Source organism: Prosopis cineraria, unplaced genomic scaffold (genome assembly GCF_029017545.1).
Source record: "Prosopis cineraria cultivar Desert tree isolate PC_DT_omini unplaced genomic scaffold, ASM2901754v1 PC12, whole genome shotgun sequence".
Lineage (NCBI taxonomy): Eukaryota > Viridiplantae > Streptophyta > Magnoliopsida > Fabales > Fabaceae > Prosopis > Prosopis cineraria.
The window spans coordinates 10,994,560-11,018,770 of record NW_026555343.1 but is presented as its reverse complement, the minus strand read 5'-3'; the positions used below and the strand labels follow the sequence as shown (position 1 = coordinate 11,018,770).

Sequence of the window (24,211 nt, the reverse complement as noted above, 5' to 3'; positions counted from 1 at the left end):
AATAATTATGACACCCTATAGGAATTTGATTGCCAAGGGACTCCATGATCCAAGTTAGGCAGTGGTGATCTTTGGCTAGGTTACCCCTTAACATTGGAGAGCTTAGGCTAGTCCCATCACACAGATTGGTCTTGTTATGAATTATAGCCTATGGACTCAATCAAAAAAAAATTAGGAGATAAAGAGAAAAATTAATTGATCATGCATATTTAAGTGTTTTACTTTAATCTATTATTATTAGTTACTACATTATATGTTAGAAATTAGGATTCTTTGGTTACTGAGATATTTATCTCGTCCTGTGTTTAATATTTACAAGTAACGCTATGACAATGGTTGTTGTCTACCTAGCCTTTTAAGCAAAGAAAACTCATAAGAGTTTATATTTGGCCTAGTGAAATTATTATGGATTAACTATTATGCTGAGATATTGTTGAATGTGAAATGTTTAGCCATTTTTGTTAATTCAAGCCTTATGGACTTGTGATGTGGCTAGCAAAATTGTGATTGGCACTCATGCATGATTTTGATGATGATGTTCATGATTAAACTATAATTTGAAATGTGCCTTTTGACTATCTTGGTTGAATTGTTGAGTTAGGAAGTGAATTGTAGTGTAAATGCTTAGTTATGTGAAAGAATCAATTTGTCCATGTATTTTGGCATAACCCCTATTAATGGGTTATATCTTACTTCTGTTTGTTAATCACTCTATTTTGTGCATTTTTGAGCTCAGTGGTTTTGAAAATTATTTTTATTGGAATCTCATTTTCAAACAGTTTTCTTTATCCTTATTTACAGTAACCATAATTAAACATATTCTACTATGGTAATGGTTAATTAAGGTCATTAGCCTTAATTATTATGGAAGTAAGGTTTAAGACAGTGGGTTAATTATTATGGATATTACACAATGCAAGAAAGGAGCTAGCAAATAAGTGAAGCATACAATGCAAAGTACCTCTAATATGCCAAATGATCTAAAGAATTGCTACATAATGAGTAGTTCGGGGTGCTAACATAAACTGGCTAACAATGTAATTACATAAGCAATGTCGAGATGAGTTACAGTAAGATAGATGAAGCCCCTACCCACTTGGCAGTAATGAGTGAGATTATCTAATAAGATGCTATTAGTAGAAGTATAATGAACATTCAACTTAATAGGAGTATTTTCAACCTCCTCATTAAAAAGGTGAGTTCGAGATATCAAATTGGTGGCATGCTTGATGTAATAACCTTAAATTTTAAATTGAACAAAAAAAAAATTCAATGGATATTTTATTTAAATAAGTTTTATGGGAAGTAGAAATTAGTAGTTTAGAGGAAGTCATGCTAGAAATTTCCCTCAAGATCCAAAATTCAAATTTTTCTGAGTAAAAAGTTTAGTTTTAAAATTGAAGGAAAACTTTATGCGCTTTCTTGTAATTTTCTTATGTTTTTTATTGTGATTTTCTCGTGCCCCTTATTGTAATTTTTCCCAATCGTTCTTTTGATCAGATCTATTTCTTTTGAGCGAAGAAAACAGAGCATGCTCGTCTCTTCTCTTCACCGACCTTAGACTTCCTTTCTCTCATCCCTATCGGGTGTTTCCTCATCATCTTCGACTTGTCTCCTTGTCGCCGTCTGTTGCCGTTCAACTCTGTCCGCTGTTCGTTTGTTTCTGTCAACGTGGTGTTGCTGAACCTCTGCTCTGTTTCTTCACTGCTGCTGCTGTGCTGACAGAGATGCACGTGTGTTCGTCCCTTTTCTTTTCTTCTCCTCAACAGCTGGATGTTGGTGTGTGCGTTCAAAGTAAACTCCATCTCTTCTTTAATTTCTGATATGAATTTTCTGTTTCTCTTCTTTTTGCTCACGTTATGAATAGCTACAAGGTTGGGTCACCGCATATCCTTATTTGTCATCGTCCCTTGCTCTGTGTCCAACGGAAGTAAGTAGTTCTAGATCTTCTAGCTTAGTCGTCTCCTTCTCGCTTTGCTGTCAAGATTTCACGGCTGAAGGTGGTGAAGTTGTCAGACTTTCTCTCCCTTAGTTGCTGTTCCTTGTTTTCCCTTGCTTAGTGACGATGGTGGTGCTTGGCTGTGCGTTCAGTGTTAATTTATTCTTCTTCCTGGGTTGTTGGTATCACGGGTGTGTGCATGTGTGTGTGGCTGACATTGTTGAAGTTTCAATGCTTCTCTTGAACCTTATTGCAGTTCGTGGCTGTTAAAATAAATTATTATTATTATTATTATTATTATTATTATTATTATTATTAACTGGAAATTTATATTGAATGGGTTAGAATTTGCAAGATAAATTAGTTTCGTTGGATTGATCGGTGTTGAATAATTGGCTAGGATGAAATTGTGATAGAAAAACTTAGACATGAAACTTGGAGATTAATGCCTATAGGATGTTCATTAAAATGCTTGTTAGAAGAAATTGAGCTTACTTTTGAATATTTTTGACATTTCATTGATTCTAGTGGAAGAATTATGAATACTACTTGAAATTTATATGTGCAATTATATCCACTAGTAATAGATTTAAAATAGTGATTAGAACCTTTTAAAGTAGTTGATATTAAATTTAATATTAGGTTATGGTACTTCATTAACTTTAAGAAGGCACAAAAAAAAAGGGCTGAGAAGGTTTCTCTTGTTCTTGCTTGATCATGGCTAAGTTACTAATTTGATAAGAAAATTGTTGACTGTATATATTTAATTGAAATATTATTTGCGATCAAGTAATATCCCCTAATGAGTTGAGAGAATTATTAGCCAATGGAATTAAGAATGTAAAGAGAATTTATTTGGAGTAAAGAGAACTTAGTTATTTATTAGAATTAAGATATTAAATATCATCTTACTTATGTTAAGAAAATAATAAATAATTGATTTTAGAATTTTTGATTTACTTGTCAGGAAATTAATGGCACCATTGGAATTAAGGTGAGAAGTTGAAATGAACGAGCTTTAAAATTTTGAAAAATTCTCAAATGAGTGAATAGCATTCTAAATAAATTTTTAGTGAGTGTTTACAAATTCTCCTTATTTAAAGTTTTACTAGTAATCCTTTATAAATTGTACAAATATTCTTATTTATCTTATTTTTCTAATAATTTTTTTATTAATGAAAATGTGTTGATTTTACTAATAGTTTATATAGTTGACAAGTCATTATGAAAATAATTGAACAGTGTTTGAAAGTGAAAAAAAAAGATTTAAAATTGTTTTCTTGTTTCATACATGCTTAATTTTACTGAGGGGGATTGAATTTAGAACGTTAGATGCTAACAGTAGTTCCATTAACCCGTGACGCGCCATGATTCACCTAGCTAACAAAGTACTTATAAGAATTACTAACCCCTTGCGAAGGTTAACGCATGTGGATTGGAGGGATGGTATTCGTGAGCGCTGTACTCACGCTTGTTTTCATGCGCTTCATGCCTGTACTTGATTTGTGGCTTTTGCCACGCTTGTTTCGTGACTCCTAGCCGTGCTTAATTGGTTATTTATCCTCATAGACTGTGTATCCACACTTGTAATTTGTTCTGATTAAGCCCTCCTAAATCTAAACTAAAATTTAACATATCTTTAGTAATTATCTAAAAATACTTTATCAAATTGCACTATTGTTATAAATTTTTATATTTTATGAGGAGTAAAAAAATTATTAATACATAAATGTGATTCTACCAGTATTATCTAATTTCACGATCATACTATTATGAAAAATCATTATTTATTTCTAGTTAAGGATAATTCATTATTTCATTCAGCCATTTGAAGTTAAAATTTATTATTTATTTTCTTTATTATAATTTTGATTGAAATGCTACTCACCGAAAAATTTTTTGATCTCAGATATTGTAGCTAACCCTGCGCCTCTAGCTGACCATTGAGGGCCCTTCTTGCTTTTTGAAAAAAGGAAGCATATGGTGATTATTATTTTTAGTGAAATCTTATATTGTATTTTGTAAATTATAAGTTAGTGCTCCACGTATACCATAGTTAAAGCCTAGTCTTATTTTGTTATTGTAAAAATTGCTGAAATGGAGCTAGTTTTCTTGCTAGTCTGGTTGGCAGGTTCTGTTGTTATTGTTGTAAAAATTTCTGGAGGTCCAAATTATGGGGGAGATTGTTAAAATTTCTACAAAAACTTTAAAACTTTATAGACTTTACTATTATATATAACTTGCATATATTGCTATTTTAGCTTAATTTTTAATTAAGGCTTATAAAATGTGAGTTCGCTTTATATTCCATGCCAATCATACCCTTAGTATTAGGGTGTGATACTTGAGTTGAGAAAGAGATATACCACCTCTCATATTGTGGACCTTAGGCCCAAGAAAATAATTCAGTTTGCCAAAATCCTTCATTTCAAATTGCTAGCCTAAATATACGTTAAGCTCCTGGACTCCCATATCATCACTACGTGTGACAATCATGTCACCAACATACAACAACAATAAAACAATACCAAGAGTAGTAGGACAAACAAAAAGAGCTAAGTTATGAGGTCTACACATGACACCTAGTTAACTCATAGTGTTACTAAACTTAGCAAACTATGCATGAGGACCTTACTTGAGCACATATAGAGCCTAACAAAGATGACAAATCTTGTCTTTTAGATGTTGATACTTGGGTAAAGGCTTCATATACACTTCTTCCTTTAGATTTCCATTTAGAAAGGCATTTTTGACATCTATCTTATGAAGAGTCCAATGCTTAACAACAATAATGGCTAGAAAGCTTCGAACATAAGTCATATGTCAACAGGTGTAAAAGTCTCCTCATAATCAATGCCATACTCCAGAGTGAAACCTTAGGCCACCAAGCAGGCCTTATGTTGTTTTAAAGAGCCATCAAAATGAGTCTTGTTCTTATAGATCCATTGTCACCCAATAAGAGTTTTCTTAGGAGAAAGATCAACAAGATCCTAAGTATGCATTTCTCTAGGGCCTATAATTCCTCATCCATAGCTTGCTACCAAAAGGGATCAAGAGAAGCTTCCTTAAAGGATTTGTGTTCTTGAATTGGAGAATGATAGAAAAATAAGGGTAATTGTTGAGGCAGGAGGGAGAATTTCTTACACGAATGGGCCGAGAGTCTATGGATGATAAGAACTTAGTAGGTATGACTTGTGCTAAAAGAGCAATGGGTGTGACAATAAGCATATCTAAAGTAGACACAGCATCAATCGCGGAAACGAGCTCAATAAAAAAGTCTATATCTAAGTTACTAGGAAAAGAGATCAGCATAAATATCTATAAAAATAAAAGGTAAAGAAGATGAGAATAATGAGAAATCAGTTAGAAATAAAAACTTGATATTTTCCTAAAAGACAACATGACAAGAAATACGAATACTATGAGAGAAAGGATCCCAATTACAATAACCGTTATGCTCAGAATCATAACCAAAAAAACAACATATATGAGAATGATCTTGTAGTTTGTTCGTCTCATGAGACAGAAGAAGAACAAAATAGGCACAAGCAAACACCTTCAAAATACTATGATCAGTAGCATAACCATTAAAATGCTCAAAAGGAGAAATGTTACTAATGACAAGAGATAAGAGTCAATTGATACAAAAGATAGAAGTTAAAGCCACTTCACCCCAAAATCATTTAGGACAAGAAGAGGAAATGAGCAATGCTCTAACAAAATCAAGAATATGATAGTGTTTATGCACAGCATGACCATTTTGTTGAGAAGTATAGGTATGAGAATACTAAGAAATAGTGCCCTGAGATCAAGAAGGCTAAGTAATCTAAAGTCACAATATTCTAAAATATTATCATGATAAAAAATTTTGACGACTTTAGAATACTAAGCATGAATCATAGTAGTAAATTTGATATAAAGTTTAAGTGACTTAGATTGATGTTTCATGATCAAGGGTGACGGGGAGGACCAACAAGGCCCACGGCCCTCCTAACTTTTAAATTTTTTTCTTAGTAAAATGTAGGGATTATACATTTTTGACCTCCTAAATTGGCACATTATAAAAGCCATGAGACACTAGATAAAATTCTCATTTCAATTTTATTGTAGTCTTATGCATATAGAGTCTAACTATTTCAATAATTTAAAGATATAGTTATTACAAGGTTTATTTATTTTCAACAAGATAATGTTACAGTTACTTTTAAAGCATTGATAACATTTGATTTTTCTTTTATTTTATATTTAATGAAAGAAATTATAAGAATTATTACTAAAAAATTTTGTCAAGAACTATAACAAAAATCCCAAGATATATTGAATGCTATGTGCTTGATATCTATTATAAAATTACTTATTCAAAAATTAAGAGGTTATGGTTAAAATGTGTTCTCTTAGAAAAAAAATTACTTTTTTATGTAATAGTGAAACTATTAAAATTTATTATATGAATGGTTTTTAGTATTATATACTTAGATCTCATTGACATAAAAAATTTGTGACCATTGATCATAATTACTATGTTGATATGTTTATTTACTATAATTACCAATTGAAAGAATTAAATAGTAAATTCAATAAGAAAATAATAAAAAATTTTAGATGGAATAGAACTTGAGATCTCAACAATGCATTTAAATTATTCAATGCTCATGAAAAAAATGAAATCTTCCCCAATTTAATGATATGATTACTTTGGTATATATAGTGATGAATTAAAGTATAAGTTTGAATAGTTGATTGTTCATACAGAGAAAATTATTTACTTCTTCCGTTAAAAAATATAAGGCATTTTTAATCAAATCTCACTCCCAATAAAGCAGTTATTTGTCTTTAAATTAACTCTATCTTTTTATATTTATTCCTATTTAATAGGGTGATTCATCCTAAAAAAATATAAAGTGATATATTTAATTGGGGTACTTTTGAAAAAAAAAATGTAATAATTACATCTTGAAAGACTTAATGCCTTACATTTGTTAACATCTAATTTTTTAAAAAATGTCTTATATTTTATAATAGAATAGATATCTTACAATCAATTTGCAGCACAAGAGGTTGGATATCAACAAGGAGGAATTTTTTTTTTAAGAATAATGGAGGACTTATTTATATTACGAGCACTTTGCAGCGCTAGTTGGATAGTATAATTCTTATGGGATGCTAGTGATTGATGCCATTTTGCCAATTACTTATTGTTCATTTGGCCATTTCCCTTCCCCTTCCCTCTATTCTTACATTGAATCAATAATTAATATGTCACAGTCATGGATGTAGTAAGCCAAATTCAGAAGATTGATGGTCCAATTTGGTTTGTCCAAAGGATTTTAATAAAAGGATTAATGTTCATTTTTTTTCTTGAACTTTTCTTTTTCTTTTTAGAAGCACTAGGCAGTTGTATTAATAACTGTAGCATTTTTATCCTTAAACCATTTTTTCAAATGACAAATTATTGTTAAAGGACATGATCAGAGTTCTATATATCATTGTGCGTGGCCCACGCACATGTCATGTTATCGGAATATGATAAAGTTAATTGATAATTAATGAAAGGCATTTTTTGCTTCTCAAAAAATTGGTTTAGAAGAAAAATTGCCCCTCTTATCAATATAGGGTACTTAGCACTCCATGAAAAAAATTTCAAAAATAAAAATAAACCTTAAACCTTAATAGAATGAGAACAAGAAATTGAATGGGAAAGGAAGCTTTCAAAATATATTCTTTTCATATTTAATATAAGACAAAGTTAAACATCTTCTCGTTTATCAAGTACTAGGACCCTTAATATATCCTTAGAATTGTAAAAAAAAATGTAATTTTCCATTTTTTTTCATTTTTGTGCAATTAATAACTACAATAAATTATGGTCTAATAATTCAAACCATAATAAATAAACAAGAGAAAAGTTAAAAAAATCAAATTAATTACTCTAATTTTGCTTAATAGCCCACAATATCCCTCTTGCTATGGATTATGAGATACCACACATATAAACAAACCGAGCTGCAAACGATTGTGTTATATAGCCACTTCAAAATAACTCGTTCATTTTTAAAATGAAAATAAATACTCATTAACGTCTACAACGGAAAATACTCATAATTTGTATACATCATTCACTTCGTTGCAAATTTTATTGCAACCATGTAATGTGACTGTGAACCAATTATTAATCCTTAATATATAAATCATAAAATAAAAAACACTTCGAATGACCTGATAAAAGCTTTTCAAAATAAATTTCCATCAATGCAATTCATGGACCATTGCTATGCCAGCTTTCATTAGTCAAGCCCAAAGTTTTTGTTAATTCCAACTTATATGCTATATCTACGGCATATAATAACATTATTACTTGCGAAGGCATTAAATAAAATAACAACCATTAAAAAAAAAGTAAACATAAATTCACTACCCCCTTCAATATATATTAATAATTACATCTTAACATACTCAAACTACGATTAATGTTGTATATAAATTAAAAAAAAGTAAATAAAAACTAGAACGAGCGTACCTTGTATTGGATTGCATTTCAATTGATGCGACTTTGGGACATTTCAAAAAGCTGAAAATTGTTATAGTTTTGGTTTCAACTAACGTGGACCAATATATATGACATGAGTGTGGAGCAGTCCTTTTATTATTTCGGGTCCCCCACCCTAAAACAAGCCAAAAAGATTAGAATGCCGACATTATTTTTTGGATTTTTGGATTTTAATTTTTGACGCTACATTCATGCCATTTATTTATACATGGTAGTTACTTCATATCCTATCAAGATGTACGTGGCATTTTCTACACCTACAAGATCGCAATAAGAAAAATAATAGGCTGGCAACATTTTATGGATAGCTGGAATGCAATCGAATGGATTCCGTCTCTAATTTACTATTTTTGTAGTGAAGAGAAAAAAGAGAAAGAAAAGAAGGAGAAAAAGGAATTAAGCATTTATTTAGCACGTAAAATAAAAAATTATAAATTAAATATAAGAATTTTTTGTGTCATTATATAAGAATTAAGCATGGGATCAAATCCCAAAACTGATATGAGGACTTTATTGAAAAGCGACCTGTAAGTATATTTGCAAGTGTTCTTTGAGCTTGAAAACATATCCTAACCCTAGTAAACACCCAAGCAACTCACCTGAACTTTTATGTATCAAACCAAAATTCAACATTGTGAACACACCTCATATTCATGGATTCACCTACTCTTTCCATTAAAATTGTCCCTGTAAATAGCTTTGAAATCCTTGACAGGTTACTCAAATTTTCTTCCCTTTCTCACTTGTTCTGAGCTGTCTCTGATACTTCACATTAATGGCCTCATTTTCCATTAACGCCCCATCTCACCCATCCGGAAATTATTTGACTAATTGCCAACTAAAGTTGGCGTGAGTAATAAATGCTCTCGTTAATTAAACAAATAGTTGGGGGTTTGAATCTCAATCATTATGTATGTCGCATTTTAGTTGAAAGAGATCTATCTATTATTTTCAATACATCAAAAGAGATATTTTCTACAATCACTAGAGCCTACTTCTTCTACTTAATTACCAAAAAAAATTATGTAACTATTATTAAAGATGAAATTTTATGGATAATTAGAATGTAATCAAATGGGACTCTTATCGGTCACTAATTTACTATTTTTTTTTCGTAGTGAAAAAAAAAAAGTAGTGAGAGAAGCAAAAAAAGAGCACAACTACTTAAGCATTTATTTAACACATAAAGTAAAAGAAAATATAAATTAATTATAAGCGTCTTTAGATAAAAAGTAGATGATAAATAACAACTGAATAATAATATACGCTAAAAATATTCTCTTTTATTAGTAATTTATCTAATTTTATAAAGAGAAGATTGGATTATTGAATTAGGATGTTTTGTACATCGAAATTTTAGATGCTATAAATTTTATATTTTGTATATATTGATAGTTTGAAACTTGTTTTAACTGGTTTATTTGCGCGTGACTTTTATAAAATTTTATATTATATATTGATGCACCAAAGTAATAATAGAATGGCTAAAATGTATATTTAGTCCTCTAATTTTATATATAATTTTTATTTAATTTTTTAATTTTATAAAGTATCTTTTCAATCCTTTAATCCTAATCCTATCAGTTTCAAATTATTATTTTTGTGTCAATCATTATTGTTTTAAAAAACTAAAATTAATATAGTAATATTTGAGAATGTTTTATTGATATTTAAAAATTCAATGTAGAGCTGAATAATAATATACGCTAAAAATATTCTCTTTTATTAGTAATTTATCTAATTTTATAAAGAGAAGATTGGATTATTGAATTAGGATGTTTTGTACATCGAAATTTTAGATGCTATAAATTTTATATTTTGTATATATTGATAGTTTGAAACTTGTTTTAACTGGTTTATTTGCGCGTGACTTTTATAAAATTTTATATTATATATTGATGCACCAAAGTAATAATAGAATGGCTAAAATGTATATTTAGTCCTCTAATTTTATATATAATTTTTATTTAATTTTTTAATTTTATAAAGTATCTTTTCAATCCTTTAATCCTAATCCTATCAGTTTCAAATTATTATTTTTGTGTCAATCATTATTGTTTTAAAAAAACTAAAATTAATATAGTAATATTTGAGAATGTTTTATTGATATTTAAAAATTCAATGTAGAGTTATTATTATTTTTTTGTTGAAGAAACTAATGGTGTTAAAATTGAAACTTTGTCCAAAGTCAAAGGGCTAAATATGTGCATTAGTCTAAAAGAATAATCTCTCAATATATTTTATAAACATAACCAACATATAGTGATTAAAAACACGACTTCAATGTCGCACAATGTTTTGTTGGGCATGTAACATCCAACCCTGGATGAACGTTTAACTATATATTTTTATCGAGTATTATATATATAGTAGGGTAAATAAAAAAAATTATATATATAGTAGGACTCATGAGAAAAATATGGCAACTTAAAAAGAGCTATGATGCATAAATAATGATAAGTATATCAAATACAATACGTCAATACTTTCATCTTTAAAAATATAGGATACAATATATTTTAAATACATGCATATATATAGTCTAAAAAAATTAAAAATATAATTACAATTAAGAAAATATCCAAACTAACATACATATATAGTGGTTTATAAAAATACTAAGCAAAACATAATCATTGATTCTACTTTTATTTTATTTATGCCTGATTGCCTACTGCCTAATCCTACTAATATATATAATATCAATATCTTGTCCTCTTCAACCATCATGTGAAAAAAAGAATAGCTTCTATATTTGGTTCTAGTTGCAACTTGCTTAGGGTTAATAACTTTATATATCATAAGATTATATTCCCATGCTTTTATAATTAAGAAAAATAAAATCTTTATTCTTTCATTACATTTAAAACTTAATTTTTTAAGGAAATTCAATCTTTAACATTAAAAGCAAATAAAAAAAGATATTAGTAATAAAAATTTTAATATGACAATCTTTAGTAAAATTTAATTTCTTAAAAAATTCCTTGAAGTATCTGTTTTGAAGCTTTGACTTGTAATTTAGAAATATCAAACACATATCAAAAATTAAATTTTTTAAAATTAAAAAAATAATATTATCTTACTTTATGGATACATATAAAAAAAAAAGTATTGATGAATATCGATACTGATATCAAAACTTGAACGAATTTGAAGTATTGGTGTTTCAATATTGGTTCTAAATATGATTACTTTGTGTATAGATAGTGACGAATTGAAGTATAAGTTTGAATAGTAGATTGTTCATACAGAGAAAATTATTTATCTTAATCAATTTGTGGCACAAGTGGTTGGGTATCAACAAGGAGGAATTTTTTTTTTTTTAGAATAATGGAGGACTTATTTGTATTTCGAGCAACTTGTAGCGCTAGTTGGATAGTATAATTCTTATGGGATGCTAGTGATCGATGCTATTTTGCCTATTACTCATTGGTCATTTGGCCATTCCCCTTCTCTCTATTCTTACATTGAATCAATAATTTAATATGTCACGGTCATGGATGTAATAAGCCAAATTCAGAATATTGATGGTCCGATTTGGTTTGTCTGAAGGATTTTAATAAAAGGATTAATGTTCATTTTTATTTCAAAAGTTTTTTGTGAGAAATATTGAGCACTAATAACTATGGCAATTGTTCTTGAACCAATTTTTCCAAAAGATAAATTATTACTAAATGACATTATCAGAGTTCTATCTGTCACTGTGTGTGGACCACGCACATGCCATGTCAGCAAAATAAAATAAAGTTAACTAATAATTAACGGAAAGCATTTTTTGCTTTCCACTAGTATAATTTCTGTTGCTCCCATTTTTGCGTGACAGATAACATTGATCGATTAACATATAGATGCTTAGCCTGCATTCTTCAGATATATAAGATACAACAAAATTATGATCCATCATGAATTATGACCATGATATATATCACATATATACTACATGGTATGTAATATATATTATAATATTTTCCGTCAAACCTTCTTGCGTTCTATTTAAATTTTCTCCTTTTAAATTATTTTCCTTTTCTTCTTGAATCGATAATCTCATTTTTAATAGTAATTCCTTTTGTTTTCATAAAGAAAGATGTGTGACAATTTTTCAAAATGAACTTTATTTGTACAAGACACATTTGATATGTCTGTTGTAAATTTAGATATACCACATAATTGTTCATGGCATTAAATTATATATATATATATATATATATATAAAAGCACATATATCACTCTACCATATAGGCTCTACGTTTTCGTTTATATATGTCATGTGCATCAAGTAAATAACACTAATCCACAGAAGCCAATATTATTTCAATTAATATCTATAGGTGCAAGTTTATAGCTACTAGCTAGCACCTGCTTTTTATGAGCTTTTTTATATCAGATTAACAAGCTGTTTTCAAAGAAACTTAAGAGTTGCAAAAAAAAAAAATTATAATTAGAGTTGCTCCCAAATTCTGTGGCCCATAGGTTGCCTAGTATCATATTAACAAGTTGTTCTCAAAAAAAAAATTACAAGTGAAACGAAAGAAATTTGTTAGTGTCACTACCAAATTCAACAGTCCATTTCAAGAGGCTTTTTAGTTACAATACTTTTTCTTAAAAAAAACAAAAAAACAGGCTTAAGGTCTTTAGGAATAATCTCAGATATTCGATGTGCATATTTGTAACTAAATTACTTTCATTACATGGTCCAGTCTGTAATTTCTCTGATATTAATTCTCAGTTACGTGGAAAATTTTCAATAAGTCAATGTAATGATATTTCTAATCAATATACTCCTCTAATCATATTTATAGGAACAGAGATAAGATTAATTTTAGTCTATTTACAGGGCACTTTATTGTTTTCTATGTTTACTTTACTTTTCTACTCTTATTAAATGCTTGAAAAAATATTAAAAATAATTCTTTTTGTTCTTATCAGGGGTAGAGGTGAAATTAAACTTATTAAATTTTAAAATAGAGTTAATGATGTTTAAAATTTTTTTATTCCAATAAAATATATTTAAAATGACTTATAAATAAGAGCAAAGAGAATAATTTATTTGAATTCATTAACAGGAGTTGGTACTAATATCAATGAGTCTAATGAAAGTAGTTAGTCAACCACAATGAAATAAATCAAAGTTTGAATTTTTGTTAAGAGAGAAGCTCTCATTTAATATCCAATTGTGTCTCAAATAAGATTGTATTTAATAGAAAGACACTTATGAAGAATTAAAAAAAAACAGAATTGATCTAAATGAAAATAAGTTTACATATGAAATTATGAAAATACTTACTTTTTTTTAAATGATGTCTCTTTTTATATAATAAAAAAAGATGCAAATAGTCCGTACGAGACTCCAATTTACATTGGGGGAAAGACTAGCGACAAGGTCGCGGTTTGTTATTGGACCATCACTGATTCCTTATGTTATGGATGGAGTTAGTATACAATTATATACCCTATATATATATATATATATATATATAATATTTAAATTCTTTAAAATTGAAAATATGTGAATGTGGTGAAATTTGACATTTTAAAAAAGGGAGAATGTTTTATGTTTCACAAAAATAATAGGGAACAGAGAAAAGTAAAGTGAAGAACGTGTATATTGTATTGACTTACTTGGAAATGTAAAGGGGACCTGAATATATACAAGTAGATGCAAGTCGTGCGATACACGTGGAGGCGATTACAGTGTGCACGACTGGTTCAACAACTTAACAAATACATAATAGAATATAATAATGATTAATTATTGCCAATGGCCTCCCGCAAACTTGAGTTTGGAATTGAGCAAATGAAACTGAGGGCCAGAGAGAGGTTTGCTAAAAATATCTGCAACTAGATGAGCTAAAGGGATATGATGAACCAAAACTTGTCATTGAAGAACTCTTTCTCGAACAAAGAAGACGTCAAGTTCCATATGTTTGGTTCTGTGATGAAGCATAGGATTTCGTGACAACATAACAGCACTGAGATCATCACAAAGCACTTGAGGTGGATGGCGGAGCTTAGGAATTTTTAACTCAGACAACAGACTTTGAAGCCATGGCAATTCTGCAGCAACATGAGCTAGAGAAAAATATTCTGCTTCTGTGCTTGAACAAGAGACCAGAGGTTATTTCTTAGCAGTCCAAGAGATCAAGTTACCAGCAAAGAACACACAAAAGCCAAAAGTTGAACGAAGATCATCCAAATCACTGCCCCAATCAGCATCACAAAAAGCCAACAAATCAAGAGCAGGTTGTTTGGCGAAGACAAGACCAGGAGTAAGTGTACCACGAAGATAATGCAGAATGTGTTTGACATCACGCTAATGACTAGCCTGTGAAGCTTGCATATATTGACAAACTTTATTAACACTAAAAGCAATTTTAGGATTAGTGATGGTGACATATTGAAGGCCACCAACAATTGAGCGATAAAGCTGAGCTTTATAAAAAGATTCTAGATCTTGACGAGTGACCTTGGCAGATGTGGTGATGGGAGTAGAGACCCCTTCAGAGTTATTAAAAAATTGCTCTGTAGTTGAAACGGGACTCAGAAAAAGAGATTATACAATAATTATTTAGAATCAACGGCTATATAATCGTTTTTTCTTTTTAAATTTTTTTTAGAGACTATATAGCGATTCTTTCTAAATAATCACTCTATAGACTATATAATGATTTATTTAAAAAAAACCGCTGTATAATTGTTTGACTTTAAAAACTTTTGAAATGCATGCATTTTTTACAATACATTGATTGATGATATCATTATATTTAAACCATTGATTTTTTTTTTATCCAGTGGCACACATAATCTTTCTTTCTCTCATTGTCATTTCCCAAATTCAAATTCATCCTTACACTTTACTTTCAAGACATTCAAAACTCTCTCTCTCTCTCTCTCTCTCACCCCAGCCTCACTCCTTCACTCTACACTCAACTCTTTTTATTACTCAAACATCACTCTCACTCCAAATTTTAAGTCTTCATCTTCAATACTCACACAATTAACTTTGACCAAGGTCTCCTACATGATGTACATTCCTTCTCCACCAGTTTATATGCACACACGGTGCCATGTTCCATTATCTAATCTGTGTGGTACCCAATTTTGCTGATGTCAATCTCCCTCAACTCTATCTCATCATCATCCCTGATTATATACTACTAAATGGAAGGCTATTTTGCAACCACGATTTATAATTTTTTTTTATTTCAAATATGTGGTTCTTCATATTTGTGCGGTATTGATTTGAGTTTGTTTTTTTCTTGAGGATGTTTTTTTTATTTTTCAAATAGTTTTTTTTTATTTTGCATTTAAATTATTAAAAAAAAACTTTAGTATCAGCTGTTGTTAATTTCAACTTTGGATGTTATCTCTACTATTCTAGTCTTTATTTTTTCTACTTTTTCATTCTACTTTGATTAAGAATGTAAGTAGAAAAAAAAAAAGCAAACAATAGATTATAATGGATGGGTTGTTAGAAATGCTACCCCTATTTTGTTTTATAAAAAAAGCTTATATATACAACGATTATTTCTAAATAACTACTGTATAGTTGCCAATTATATAGCGGTTTTTAACCACTATATATTGGATTGGAGAATATATAGTGCTAGAATACATAGCAGTTAAAAACTGTTGTATATAGAAAAAAAATAACCGCTATATATAACATTTTTTGTAGTAGTAAAACAAATCTTTGTGTTATGTTTGGATGTATATGGATTTGAATTTAAGCCAAATCAATTGTTTAGGTAATTAAAAATATATAAATTTGGATTTAGCCTCAATCCAACTTATATCCCAATCTAAGTTCTAATTCAATCTCTTTATAATTTGAAATCCATTCTAAACCCCTATTATTTTAAATCCTACCTTAATTTCTTTATAATTTAATTTGATCAACCTATTGGCGTCACCAAATGGGACTAGATTGCTAGTAGTGACTCAGATTGGACCACTACCACTGTCACTGGAATAGAATGGTACACTTCCACATGGGCCGGATGGCCAGCAATGACTAAGGCTGGAGTGCAAGTGATGATCAAGAACAAACGACCAACTTTCACTAGGAATGAATAGCCAACATTGACTGGGATCAGAGTGCAGGTGACAACTCAGACCGAATAATTGACCTCTACTAGGATTAGATAGTGGTGGAGCCACTTGGTGACAAGGGTGTAACCCTCACTTTGAAAAAATTACAAGTAGGAGTGTGTAAGTTTTGTTACTTTGCAGCCCCTATTCTTGATATTTTTCACCCTTTAAACTAAATAAAAAATATAAATGCTCAAAAGCTTATTAGATACATAATATTTTAACATTTGAAATAAAATATAAAGATATATTTACATAAGAGACCATATTAACATGTTCAATATAATTTTCTAAAAAGAAAAATGATAGTCAATTTACTTATGTTATTACAATTTTAGTCTTAGTTTAATTATTATTTTTAAAAATTATTAATTTTTAAATTAAATTATTTTGCACCCCTTGAGTTCAGGTCCTAGCTCCACCACTAATCGAATGGCCAGCACCAACTAGAGCTGAACTGGCATCGCCAACCTAGACAAGACCGCCTCCTGTGACTAAGATTGAATGACAAACTTCCACCAGGATCGTATTGTTGATGATGATAGGGACCAAATGGCGAACACCAACCAAGACAAGATTAGGCATTGATGATCTAGTTTCAGTGGAAGTCGGCCGTCCAGATTGTCGAAGTTGTTCGTGCTGCTTTTGAATTTAGATATAGAATTTGAAATTTTACTTAAAATCCAAACAAAAAATTTTAATATTATAATTTAAAATTTTTTATATCATCTAAATAAAGAATTTAAAATCTATAAATTTTAAATCTAAATTCCTAACCCAAATTCACCCATTAAAATGCAACATTAATATATTTGTGCTTTAACAGATTAAGAAGACTAGAAGAATGATGCTTAACCTCAATCCCCAAAAAATAATGAAGATGACCCAAATCTTTGAGAGAAAATTCAACATTAAGCCACTTTTTCAATTGTTCAATATAAGCAGAGTTGGTACCGGTCAACAAAATATCATCAACATACACCAAAATATATGTTGTATCCAAAGAAGAATGATGAATGAATAAAGAGGGATCACACTTGCTTGGAACAAAGACAAACTTCATTGCAAGGCAGTAGCCAACCAATGAAACCAAGTACATGGAGCTTGTTTTAAACCATAAAGACTCTTGTGAAGTCTACATACTAGATTAGGATTAGAAGAGACAAAGCTAGGTGGTTGACTCGTATAAACCTCCTCTTTAAGAGTGCCATTGAGAAAGGCATCATTGACATCAATTTGAGAAATAGGCCAAGAATTATGTAAAGCAAGAGGAAGAATGGTGCGAGTAATAGCTGGTTTAGTCACTAGTGAAAATGTTTCAATATAATCAAAATCATGGGGTTGATGAAACCCTTTTGCAACTAAGAATGTCTTATTAGTGGCACCATCGAGTTTTTTTATATTTGAAGAACTGATTTGTATCCTATCACAACTTGTTAGAGGGAGGTAGGACAAGGGACAAAGTTTTACTTTGAAGAAGGGCTTGATGTTCATCATATTCATGGCAGAATGCCAATCAAGTATCTAAAGTGCTTCAAGGGAATTAAGAGGAATGTAAATGGAAGAAGGAGAACTAGAAGAAGTTGATTAAACAGTAGCAAAAAGAACTTTGGTTAATGAATGCCATTTTTGGTGGAGCTGGATTTGCTTCTCTACAAAGGAGAGTAGAGAAGAAACCAGTGCAGATTTGGACCGTTAAATTAAATTTAAAAATTTAAATTTTATAATTTTTAAAAATATAAATTTAATTTTAATGATTCATATTTGCAGTGGAGGCCAATGAAGAGGAAAAGCAAAGGAGAGAAACCTACCCCATTTTTGACACGGGCAGTCATAGGATAAATGTTTGTTAAAGGTAGAGGAGGAGGTGGAGAATAAAAAAAGAAGAGGAAAGGGAATGGGATGAAGTCATAGGATGAGTAGTTATAGTTTTGATTCAATTGTAATATAATTTTTAAAATTTTTACTTAATTTTAACGTAGTTTTTAAATTTTAACTCGTTGTAATTTGTTCCTTATATTTTTTATTTGATTGTAATTTAGTCCCTAAATTTTAACTTTTACAACTCAATCTTTATAATTTTAATCATTTAAAATATTGATCTCTATATTTTAAAAATGTAAAAATTAAAATAATGTTAAAACTTAGGATTAATATTTTAAATTTTTAAATCATTTTAATATTTATAAAAATTGTAATGATTAAAAATTAAATAGTTTTAATATTTATAATTTTTTTAAATATAAAAATTATTATTTAAATAATTAAAATTATAAAAATTGATTTACAAAATTCAGTGTTTAAAGATTAAGTTATAATTAATTAAATAAATAATTTTCACAAAATAATAAAATAAAGTGAACGAAGAAGAATTCACCAATCATCACAGGCCAAGGACAATTTCTAAAGCACGGCTTTTGGAGTTGCGTTGCGTTGTCCTCCAACTCAATAGCTCAATGCCTACCTCTATGGCTCTACCAGCCCATGTGAACAACAATTAATCCCCACCAATCATTGATTGCCACGTTGACAGCCCTCTCTCCCCATCCTATCCTCATCCAATGCCGTCCCTTTCCTCCCGATAAATCCCAGGGCCCCACCACTGCCAGTAAAACCACCACCTCTTGTTCCCCTCATTTCCTCACCAAACCAAACCCCAAAAACCACCGCGTCTGCATTGGATAATATTAAATCTAAACTAATTATAATATATTTAAATGATTAATTTATAAAACTTATAAATTTTTTAATATTAAATTAAATTATTTAAATTGTTTAAAATCTATCTGGACACTTAAATTGTAAAATAATAAAAAAATTTTAATTAAATGTATACTGATAAAGATATTTATTAAAATTTTAAAATTTTTATATTAATAAATATAATATTAAGAATATTTAAAAATTAATTTAAATGAATTAAAGTGATTAATTCAAACTGAAATGGAGATCTTTGCCCTGACTAGCACGCAGAATGCAGATCGAAAAACCACCTCCATCTTTCTCTCACCTCTGCCCCCACCCCCATCTCAATCTTTATTTTTTAATAAAGAATAAATAATATAATAATAATATAATTAAATATTATAGTTTTATGCATAATTTTTAGACGGCCGAGAACTCCAAACTTAAAACCGAAACAAAAAATCACTTTGGTTGTGTTGTGCTTTAGGATTATTTAGATTTTATTTTTATTATTTTTATAATTATTAAATATTTTTAAAAATGAATGTTTTATTTTATTTATTTTTATTAAATTAAATAGTATAAATTATAATCTATTGGATTTACATTTATCCAAAAGTAAAAGGAAAAATTAGAGCAAAGGACAAGGTGAAAATAATATTTATTAGAAAAAACTTTAAAAATTCCAATTATTAAGAAAGGCCAACTGCCAAAATGTAAATTCTAAAATACTAAATTGCCCCTATCAAATATCCTGCAGTATCCCATTGCGCATCTTAGTTTTATCGAACAATTTACCCGTAAATGGATATTAGTTAAAGTTCCTGCATTTCACATATTATATTATCATGTATGGGAATTTATTTTTAATTAAGTTGATTTATGAAGTGAAGAGTATTCATTTCACAAAGTGGCTTTTTAATTGCTAAAGGCCACTCTATATAAGCGTTATCGAAAGTGTTAAATGCCAAATCATGCACCCCTAGTTTGAAAAGGGAAAAATGAAAAACAGAAACAAAATAGTGACGGATATAATATCATCTAGCCAAATCTCTTTTACAATAGCAGAATGGTTTATCACTTATGTTTGGTCTTTCACCTGATTTGAATTTTTATGGTCCTATATAAAAAGTATTGATGGTTACAGATCCTTTCACATAATTTCTCTGAAATAAAACAAGACTGCAAGTGGTTGGGAGATGAAACTTACTCTCTCCATTTAAAAATATAAGATATTTTTAATTAAATCTCACTCTCAATAAATTAATTATATATTTTTAAACTAACCTATTTTTTTGTATTACCTTTATGAAACATCTTACAATAAATATAAAGTAATTATTAATAAGAGCACTTAAAAAAAGATAATATTATACATTATAAAGCTAAAAATATTTTATATTTTTAAATATTTAACTCCTTAAAAAATATTTTTATAAACAGGGCAAGTAATGTTTATATTTGTAACCCATTATCCTCCATATCAAAAATATTCTTTAGTGTTGGGGTTACACGGTGGGGAACCAACAATGGAGAGAGAATCTCGATTTTTTATTTGAGAGAATTTTAATAAATATATTTAGTTCATGCGTATTTAAATGAAAAAAATAATCTTTTAGTCCTTCAATTTTTAACTCACTTGTAACTCAATTTCTCAACTATAACTCGCTGCGACTCAATCCTTAACTTTTGATTTACCTATAACTCAATCCTTATTTTTTAATTTTTTTAAATTTTTTTATCAAATAAGAGGAATAAAAAAATACTCATATATTATTTTAAAATACTCCATTCTTATTCATTAATGTGAGATATAAGCTAACATAAAAAAAATTAACAAAAGTTAAGGGACTGATTTGTAAGTGATTTAAAAGTTGAAGAACTGAGTTATAGACGAGTTATAGTTGAGGGACTGAGTCACAGCAAGTCATAGTTGAGGGATTATGTTACAAGTAATTTAAAAGTTGAAGAACTAAAAAATTAATTTTTCTTATTTAAATTTAAAACCTTTAATTTTTTAAAATTTCACTATAATTAGCGGTATTAATATAATATTAATTTTTTTAAAAAATGATAAAATTATCCTACATTTAAATTCATATTAGAAGTGCCTCATTTCACTTGTTCATTTCCTTATAATAAAATTAAATAAAAGTTAGATAATGAATAAGTGAAATAAAGTAGTGAACAATAATTTATAAGTAAATAAACAACATATAGTATAAGAATTAATATTTTGTCCTAAGATAATTTAAGCACCTAAAATAAAAATAAATTAAATAAAATAATTAATAATATTTTATAAATAAATTAATAAGTGAAGTAAGATAATAAAAAAATAAAGTAAAAAAATTCTGATAATAATTTAAATAAGGGATAATTTTGTTATCTAAGTTAAAAATTTAATATCAAATTAATACCTTTAATATGCAGTGTAATTTTAAAAGTTTTAAAGTTTTAAATTTAAATAAGTGTGATTAGGGACTCTTTATTAAAAATCTTCCTTTCTATTCTGCACAAAAAAAAAAAGAAAAAAAAATTACAATTACAATTAGAGCTTAGAGGAGAGTAGTGGAGCCACCATGCATGAGAGAGAGAGAGAGAGAGGTTCTGACGCCGTGAACCAGGCCGTCCATCCGCCGTTGACGGTGGTAAACGTTAAATTAAAAACATTAAAACGTGAGTGTGATCACTAACTCTTGCACTTGCATCCACTCAACTGAAACCCACCACATTACATTATGTTTGTTTTGTTAGATTGATTGTTGATGATGACGATGACGACGACGACCAAGAAGGATGGTGATATGGTAAGGTAATGGCCAAAGTCAGAGGTGGACCTCCTCTCCTCCCTTCATGGCTTGGCAAGCGTGCGCCACCTTATCCCCTGCGGCGCACGTTAGCCTCTCCTCTCTCTCCCTCTTCTCTCTCCTCCCACCTAAGCGGTGGTGGCCTCCTCATCCTTCTAGATCTCCTTTTCAGCCGCACACCCCTCCATCTCTCACCCACCCACCACCCACCTTCCCTGGCTCCTTTATCCCGTCTCTCTCTCTCTCTCTCTCTCTTTCTCTTCCATGTCTCTTCGCCTTTTTTCTCTCTCCTCCTTTATCGTCTTGCTATCCTGCGCCGCCGCCCCTCTTCTGTCTGATCTGAATCCCTGACGTTGTTGTTTCGTTGAGTTGTTTCTTAATTTTGGTTACCATGGCTTCACCTTCTTCGCCGGTGGATTCTACCCCTCCTCCTGATCCTCCCTCCGCCGTGCCTCTTCCCGTCCCGGCTCCACCATCGTCACGCCGCCTTCCGCCGCCGTGCTGGTCACATGACGAGACTGTGGCTTTAATCGATGCGTATCGTGACAAGTGGTATTCCCTTGGTCGGGGTAATCTGAAGGCTACTCATTGGCAGGAGGTTGCCGATGCGGTTACGGGTCGTTGTCCGAATGCGTCTCCGCCGAAAACCGCCGTCCAGTGCCGCCACAAGATGGAGAAGCTCCGTAAGCGGTACCGCACAGAGATCCAGCGTGCCCGGTCTACGCCCGTTGCCCGATTCAATTCGTCTTGGGTCCATTTCAAGCGCATGGATTGTATGGAGAAAGGTCCTTCCCCGGTCAAACCTGAGAACAATTCTGATAGCCCTGATGAGATTGACCACGATGATGACGATGACGATCAAGATTTGTACGAGGAATTTAAGAATCCTGGTGGGTCTAACACCAGGAGCTTGAATAAATTGTATAGAAACGGAACTGGCGGTGGTTCTGACGGTGGCGTCAGCGGTGGCGCGTTTCGCATTCGGATTCCTACTGGGGTGAGCATAGCACAACCTGGGACCAAGTTTTACGGGAAGCTTGCTGATCAGAAATTTAACTCAAATTCGAACTCCGCCGCACCTGGCTCTACTTGCAGCCCCAGTTACGGCACAAGGATTTTGAAAGAGAGAAGCGGATTGGGGAAGAGGGAGAGAGAGAGGGATCCAGTGGGAGAGATGGTGACTGCAATTAAGGTTTTGGGAGATGGGTTTGTGAGGATGGAGCAGATGAAGATGGAGATGGCGAGGGAGATTGAAACCATGAGGATGGACATGGAAATGAAACGTACTGAGATGATTTTGGAGTCTCAACAACGAATTGTAGAGGCATTCGCCAAGGCAGTTTCAGAGAAGAAGAAGAAGAAGGCTAAGAGAATGCCATCACCTTCAGAACCATAGATACTTGTTGGGTATACTTCTTAACCTTGTAGAGTAATGGAGCTAGTTCAGGAGGCCAATAAGTTATCTCTCAGGACTAAGATATGTGAGTTCTGTAGTTCAGATTTTGCTTTGCTTAGATATTTTTTTTTTTTTTGGGGGGGGGGGGTTGTCTGCCTCATTTTGTAAGTTAAGGAGAATTGGAACACCATATCAGTTTTAGGTTGACAGTGGATGAATGTAGCTTTGCTGTGAATTTTCTGGTGGCTATCATGTCTGTGTCTATTTATTTCAAGCCAAATGATTCAGATCAGAGAACAGAGTTGTTTTTTAATATAAGAGTCTCTGGCTAATTTCATGTATCTGCTTACGTTGTGAGCAATAATTCAATGAAATGAATTAGAATTCCAGCAATGATATCTTGCAGAGGCCATAGCATTCCAATAAACAGCAGTTTCTGTTGGATTATTTCAAACAAAAAGGCAACTTCTGATTAAAATAAGTTGAAGAACATTCAAGTTCTCAGAATTCAAAGAGAGAATTTGAGCCTTGGAACTCGTCTTGTCATGAATATTGTTAAGCTGTGGAACAGTATTTTGACTAATTCTGCTGCACTACTCTTGTTTTGCTGATCAAATGGTAACACTGTAGAAGCCTCAAAATTCCCTTCGAACATTAGACCGATGTTCTGCATGAATTTATTTCTTTTTCTTTTCTTTTGTTTTTGTTTTTTTTGTTTTTTTGATATCACTAACTGACTAGTTAGA

The 24,211-nt window shown here is 30.5% G+C and overlaps 1 protein-coding gene across 1 annotated transcript; it reads left to right on the top strand.

Moving 5' to 3' along the window:
- The first annotated feature begins 21,907 nt into the window (after nt 1-21,907).
- On the top strand, nt 21,908-23,858 carry LOC129287598 (trihelix transcription factor ASIL2). The gene has a single exon (XM_054923804.1). It carries the CDS (start codon nt 22,461-22,463, stop codon nt 23,463-23,465), a length of 1,005 nt encoding a protein of 334 aa, XP_054779779.1. The 5' UTR covers nt 21,908-22,460; the 3' UTR covers nt 23,466-23,858.
- The last annotated feature ends 353 nt before the right edge of the window (nt 23,859-24,211 follow it).